Source organism: Engraulis encrasicolus, chromosome 20 (genome assembly GCF_034702125.1).
Source record: "Engraulis encrasicolus isolate BLACKSEA-1 chromosome 20, IST_EnEncr_1.0, whole genome shotgun sequence".
NCBI classification, from domain to species: domain Eukaryota; kingdom Metazoa; phylum Chordata; class Actinopteri; order Clupeiformes; family Engraulidae; genus Engraulis; species Engraulis encrasicolus.
In genome coordinates, this window is record NC_085876.1 from 4444860 (window position 1) to 4451863 (window position 7004).

A 7004-nucleotide genomic window follows, 5' to 3' on the forward strand; every position below is an offset into this window, starting at 1 on the left:
AAGAGGCGTCCCAGACCAGCTGGACCCGATGGCCAGTTGTCTGCAGAGTAAGTGTTGACTCCTCATTTAGATGATGTAGGCTAGGCCTACAGGCTGTTTCTATTTTAGAACGTTATAAAAGTGCTCAAATATGCATTGACTTTACAGTAGAGCTGTGTTTTAGTATTCTGATTAGTAGTCCAATAGGATAGGACAGGAATATGAGTACCGTCATGATAATGTTATTAGGCTACATTATGTGTTGTATAAGCCGAACTTATTATTTCATTTTCCTTAGAAACTTCAATGTAAAAGAAACTTGTAACAGCCTTCTGAGCTTCACCATGCCTGTAGACATCTCCCTCTTTACTAAATGCCTATCCTACTGTCATAAGCAGCATTTCATCAAAATGTTAGGCTATTAACTTACCATTCCCTGATAAGAAAGTTTCAATCACTTCATCAAAATGTAGGCAATAAATATAGTACAACACCACAACTGACAAAATCCTTTCCAATACACTTACAACACACACATATTGTATTGCCATATCAAATATGCACCAATTTATGTTGTTTTCAATTTCAGACAGTACAGGCTGATTGCCTATCGCATCGTCCTGGAATGGGGTTTACAAGGAGAGAAGCTTGGTCCAGGCAACAGGAGAGTTCTTCCTTCCTGTGTGGTGGAGCTAATCAGAAGAACCTATCCATCACCAACTGGGCAATATGCAGGTTTCAAGGAGTCAGTGGATGCACAGCAATTGTTTTAAATATTTTAATTCACACATTGTAGATGTTTTACTTATAGAATTTTGACTGTTTTTCTACATTTTCTACTGTTAGTTATTTTACACTAAAAATGTTACAAATTACTTAGACTAAAAATGACTAAAGAACTATGTACATACATTTTTTAAAAAATAAAACTATGTTCCCCAAGACATCAGTTGTAATGGTTTTGATTACTCTTCCATTACAATAACAGTTATGAGAAAATGGGGGGGAAATAATGAAAAGAAAGAAGAAAAACAACGACAAAAAACAATCACAAGAAAGTTTTTTTTTTCAGTCTCAGACGTCAACATCTGTATCACCAGTAGGTTCAGTTGGAAAACGAGATTCATGTTCTGCTACCAAGTCGGTCTTGTTCGGCTTTGCAGTGGGGGCGATGTTGGCTGGTATGCTGACAGGAGGATGGATGAAGAAAGCAGGATCTCCAATCCTCACATTCTTGTCAAGCCGCCGTCGAATGACCCGTTCCACCAATCCTTTACGGAACTCCTGCGTTGTTGGCTCATACAGCTTTCTTGCAACCCACTGGTTTGATTGCCTTGAGTGAATGACATTGTACTTTTTCTGTCCTGGGAATAAGAAGAGTAACACAAGAATGATGAGGATAGTTTATGTCCATTACATACTGTGATTTGTGTGGCCCATGACTTGAGAAATGATGATAGTAAAAAAAGCTGTAACTAACATACAAAGAACAAAGTTATAACATGAAAGTCATCTATATGAAAATTACATAAATCTGAGCTCAAACAAATATTACTATACTTATACTAAATATGACTAGCATTATGATTACTGTAATCCTAATTGGTTCGGTTCCAGGTCATCATAACTATAGTTCTGTCAGAACCATTTCAGTCAAGAAACACAAGAGAAGAATTTCTTTTATTGAAATTATGAATTACATTTGGCGGTATAGCTCTGTTTGGAGGAACCACCCTATTTCCATTAGCAGCATGGAAATGCATTGAGTCAGGGGGCAGCAGCAGTTTAGGGAATGCTTACCCCAGCAGGACAGGGCGAGAGATAACCCCCCATGAACAGAGCCAAGCGACGTGACAAGAGAACATGTCACATCATACACGACAAGGTGGAGCAGGGGAGCGGTGGGTAGCAAAAACTGAGCAACATACAGCTGAGAGGAAGTGGATAGAATTTAAAAAGGCGTGCCGAAGCTGTGTGGCCAATGGCTGGGAAGAAAGATTATCAGCTGAGGGAATGCACCTGGATCAATTAGGAATGAATGAGATGAAGGGGAGGGCGGCAAGCTTCTTGACTACCATGGCCTGGCCAGAACTGACGTTAGTACTTTTAATTTACCTTGAGCACCAGCCAGGCTCAGGCGCAGACATGTTTCTTTCAGGTGTGCGTGCATGAACAGAAAGACAGATACCACTTCAAAAGTGTCAGCGCCAACCCTTCTATTGTGGAATTTCAATTGAATTCCTTGCGTTATTTGCATTTTTTTCAGATCTGATACATTACATCTTTTGATTTTGACCTTTTGGCATTTTCTGCAAATAAATGGGACATTTCACTAGCTTGCATAAGTAAACAAGTTGTTTTACTGCAATACATACTGTAAATAAGTAGTAAAACAATAATGACAAATACATTTTTGAAATGGTATTTCTTTCCAGAGCTGTGTGTGTGTGTGTGTGTGTGTGTTAGCATGCTCACCAGATCGAGTACAGGCATGCTGACGGCCAACATTGTGGTTGTGGTCAATGATACTCAGCTGGAGCCTTGCTTGCATGGAGACATACGTGAAATGGCGCCTCTTCTCTGCGTACTTCAGCATAGAGCTGTGAAAGACTTCAAGGGCCCCTGAAAGAAAAAAAGTACAGTGGTACAGTGTTTACAATCATGCAAAACTTCAAAGGAAAGGTGACACACTGAAATATTTCCCTTAGAGGTATTACTACTCGTGTAACTGTATTCAAACTATTGCTCACAAGTTTATCCACACATACCTGTATGCTTGAACAAAGTCAATTGACTTAGGTCTCTCAAAAGATTTTTGTCAAGTACAACACTCTTCAGAGCGTTCCAGGCAGGACACCCCTTCTCCAGCCATTTTTTTCGCCGCTGTTGGTCCTCGCTGAGGTCGTCGTGGCGACATCTGTACTCCTGCTCATTTTCTTCCCAACGGTGGATACCACACACATGGTAAAGGATAGATGTCCAGCGGTGTTTCAACTCCTATTTGAGGACAATTGGAAACTGCTTAGCAATTTTCTCTGGAACATTTTTGACACAGAGTATGCACATTTGAACATGCTTTTGTATAGATCATCATCAGCTACGAAGGCTTGAATTTTTTTATCCCTAATCTTGAACCTTTGCTTGTTACATTTTTTCAAGAGTAGAAAAGACGGATTCACAATGAGTGTTGCTTCCGAACTGAATAGGCTGGTATCATAGAAGTGTAAGTAATTTGAAGTTACATTGCATTGTTGTGGTGTTCCTTTTCTGTTTTGGACCAGTGTTGGTTTTAACAAGGCAAAACATCATTATGACAGCGTGGCAAATTCATGCAACAACATGTCTATGACCATCACCTTCTCATCGCCACCGCTTGAACTGCACGACCACCAGAAGTGATTGCCCAGAGACTTGATCCATGGCTGCAGGTCCCGGTTTTCCTTCTTCCTCGCCAATGCAGTTGCCTTCTTCTTCACACCTAATTAATGGATAAAAAAATGAAATGAAAAAGCAAAACCTGATGAAATATTTTGTCAACTGTAATAACATTACAATACACTTTCAATTATTCAACAGCATGTTTTATTTTCATATGCAAAGGTTCAAACGTGAATATTTCACATAATAAAGCAGTGTAGTGTATACTGTCCAAGTAATGGTACCTTTTGCCACATGCCATGGGTCAAATTGATGCCTAAGCTCTGGATAGGACTCCCTCATGATCTTCCGAATTGATGGAGCCCGGTCAGTAGTAACCACGTCAACACCAACGCCGGAGTCCAGCAGACGATCCAGGCCCCTCCGGAAACCAACAGGCTCCATTGCCGGTGAACTGGTAGCCTCCGATACCTGTAATGATCAATGTAACAGGAAATACAGAACAAACCTGCAGAGAGGACTGCAAAAAGCAAAACATAGTGATAAAACACACTCAATAACTTACTTGGCAAAACTGTTCATACTTTACCTGAATTAGATCCGACATGATGACTTTCTTTGTTGCATCATCCATAAAGCTGTAACAGGTGTATTTGGCACTGTAACCGGGGGAATCAGATCTGTGGATGACAAACAAGGAAGTTACTTGTGGAGTGATGGCTAACATGATTTGATATGAATTACAATGTAAGAGGACAACTAACTACATATACTGTATGATCCGCTATGGGAATACCCACCTTGCATCACCACAGATATCTGTGTGTTCACCAGCAGCTACTGTTTCCTGGAGTTCTGACAAAATCTCCTCTTGCATCTCAGTGTAGGCTTCGTGAATAACACAGGTATCATATAGGTGGATTGTAGTGAGTAGTATGAGGTCTTCTTTGGCAGTTGTAAATTCAGAAGATCAGCCCACTCTTCAATTTCATTCTGTGTTGTTCCTGTGAAAATAATGGCTGCTGAGGATACCAGGTTGTTCTCAGGTATTCCACGGACATCAGGACAGGACTGCCACACTCCTGTATGGTGATTGATGCATGTCCATTCTATTTTGATTTTTGATCCACGGCTGGTGATCTTCTTCTCACAAATGGATACCCCGCATGTGTGACAAGTTGTGAACAGATCCATTAGGCATGACTCGTTCACTATCCACTTCCTTTCAGACCAGTCATCTCTCCTTTCTGCTCCCGCAATGTTGTCGGAGGAAGATGATCTTGTGGATGTGCCCTCACTGCTCAAAGGAAGGAATGTGCTGTCATCTCTGTCTACAGGTGTCTCTATGGAAGCCATTGTGTTATCCAGGGACTCAGATGCAGCTGCTGAGCTTTGGTTTTCTGACTATGATATAGAAAAAGAATAGAGAGAAAGCAAAGTAGAGTAAATTGACTGACTGGCTGCACTTGTTTATAGTGTGCAAAGGGCCTCATGCTCAGTATATTGACAATGTCAAATCATTAGCTTTCTATTCAGACTACATATAAATATGGGCTTACCTGTGACAGTCTCCAGGTCGGAGGCCGGGCAATATATATTCCAGAAGCTGATGGTTTATTGCTTGGACCTGCCTCAGCTGGGCTGGTGAGCACCATCCGGCACTGTTCCTGGTCCAATCTGGACTTCAGGGGGGTTGACTGAAACGCTGGCTCTTCATCTGCGGGGGTTGCGGCCTCAGATTGAGCAATTTCAGCCATTCCAACAGGAGCGCACGCCTTTGAAAACATATTTTTTTGCATTGTGGGAACAGGAATCTCAGTCAGGTTTTAGAAACACCAACAGTAACATCAGCATTCACTTCCTACAACAATGACATATGTTACAATAATTCCAGTAAGAAACATTTTCTGTTTTCAGAGTGGGCAAAACATATAGCCAATTCAAAGCCTTTCAAAGTAAGTACTTCGTGTTCTTCGTGTCCTGTTTTGACTTGTTTCCAAATGACACTCGCGCAAACAGCTGCCATACCGTATGTTATTTTATGAAAGACAGGGCTTCGCTCGAGGCTCGATGCTCATGGCAGACGACAGCAGAACACAGACACCTACTGACTAATCTGACTCATCGACTAAACAAGGGAACACCAGCGTACATAACACTTGTGTTCGAGGAAGACGCAGAGGGGTCAAAATGGAAGTCCCTTTGCGCACAAAACAGTAAACATACAAATAAAATAAAAAAAACCTCCGGACGTCCCTGCTACTTCTAGTAGCTGGGACGCAGTCCAGTTTGTCTTGTTATGCTAGCCTAGATTCTACACTGATTGAAAACATGGAGTATGCACAACATCCACACGTCAACGTAAGCATAGTTGCAGACAGTTGAAACAACAGCCCAGATATTATGTTTAGTAAGCATTACGGGTGGTATTGCACTAAGTGATTGATTGTTATGTTTTATGATCAATTTTCTCAATATTGCTTTGGCATAACCCTATACATCACCGTTAGGATACGCACGGATGCTACATTAAAAAAAACATTAGTAACCTAGTTTTATTACCGGTGTAGGAACAGCAGATCTCTTCAACATCCTTTTCTTCTGTCCTGGGCACGATGGCACATAGTCATCGTCGCTGAAGTGCGCACTGCAAATGCGAAGCTTTTTTATTTTCGCCATTCTGGTGTCAACATGGTATCCCAAAGAGAGTAGCCACAGTTGCCTGAGCGCAACGTCCGTCACAGGGAAGCGATGGAAGCTGAGAGTCGATTCCCCATCATCCTTGTTGCCACAACCTGGATAATTGCAAGCCTTCACCATGTTTACACACACAGCTTGATATAAATGTTTGAAAATATCGAAGAGCCTACTGAACTTGGCTAGCTATAAAGCTAGCTCGTTGGCGTTACCTGTTTGTAGCTAAGTCGTAAGCACTGCACTGAAGTTAGCTAGAAAAGTTGGATCGCTGTCAGAATGACGGCGCGCACTGATACGAAGTGAACTGATAAAATAGTGCCAACTGATTACGAGATGTGACTTTTTGTTTGACAACCTTTCTGGGATTCAAAAATATCACTCTTTTCAACACATAATGTTTTTGGGAGAGAAACGTTTTATTTTTATGGGTCCAGCAAACCTGCCGGACTACTTTCGCCTGGACCAAAACTGGACGAGAACTCTGCCCACAGGATGCTGCCGGGGGTAAGTCAGTGTCAATGCATAACACTGGTGATGGGGATGCCATACAGATCCATGTCAAAAATCCCGAACTATCCCTTTAAGCAGAGAGGAAGCAGCCTGAGCCTGATAGCAGCCCCACACACATGCACACACACATGAACACACGGATGTGCACATGCATGCACGCACACACACACATGTACACACGTGCACACGCACACCCACTGTTAATAGGCATGCATGCACACACCCACAGTGTCTACCAACAAACAGTACATGCACTGTGCATGTATACACACACACAGACACACACACATACACACGGACACACACACTCACTCACACACACACACACACACACACACACACACAGTAACAAAAATTCAACAGCTAGTCAGCATCACAATGTGATTAAGCGTCTTTGTTCTGGAGATGTAGTCTTACTCAAGTACAGCGGACCTGACATA

The 7004-nt window shown here is 41.9% G+C and overlaps 1 protein-coding gene across 1 annotated transcript; it reads right to left on the reverse strand.

Annotated features, from left to right (window-relative positions):
• Nucleotides 1–572: 572 nt before the first annotated feature.
• On the reverse strand, nt 573–4246 carry LOC134436858 (uncharacterized). The gene is made up of 7 exons (XM_063186198.1): nt 4158–4246; nt 3947–4037; nt 3642–3828; nt 3336–3457; nt 2748–2976; nt 2455–2601; nt 573–1343 (listed from the first exon to the last, which is right to left on the reverse strand). Exons 1-7 carry the CDS (start codon nt 4232–4234, stop codon nt 1054–1056), a joined length of 1143 nt encoding a protein of 380 aa, XP_063042268.1. The 5' UTR covers nt 4235–4246; the 3' UTR covers nt 573–1053.
• Between the last annotated feature and the right edge of the window lie 2758 nt (nt 4247–7004).

What these genes read in the sequence shown, in the direction of transcription:
- LOC134436858 (XM_063186198.1), bottom strand. Translation starts at nt 4,234, where the DNA reads ATGCAAGAGGAGATTTTGTCAGAACTCCAGGAAACAGTAGCTGCTGGT. An exon ending in GATATCTGTGGTGATGCAAG is followed by an intron (nt 4,038 to 4,157) that starts GTGGGTATTCCC and finishes TGTCATCCACAG; the next exon opens with ATCTGATTCCCCCGGTTACA. An exon ending in GACTTTGTTCAAGCATACAG is followed by an intron (nt 2,602 to 2,747) that starts GTATGTGTGGAT and finishes TTTTTCTTTCAG; the next exon opens with GGGCCCTTGAAGTCTTTCAC.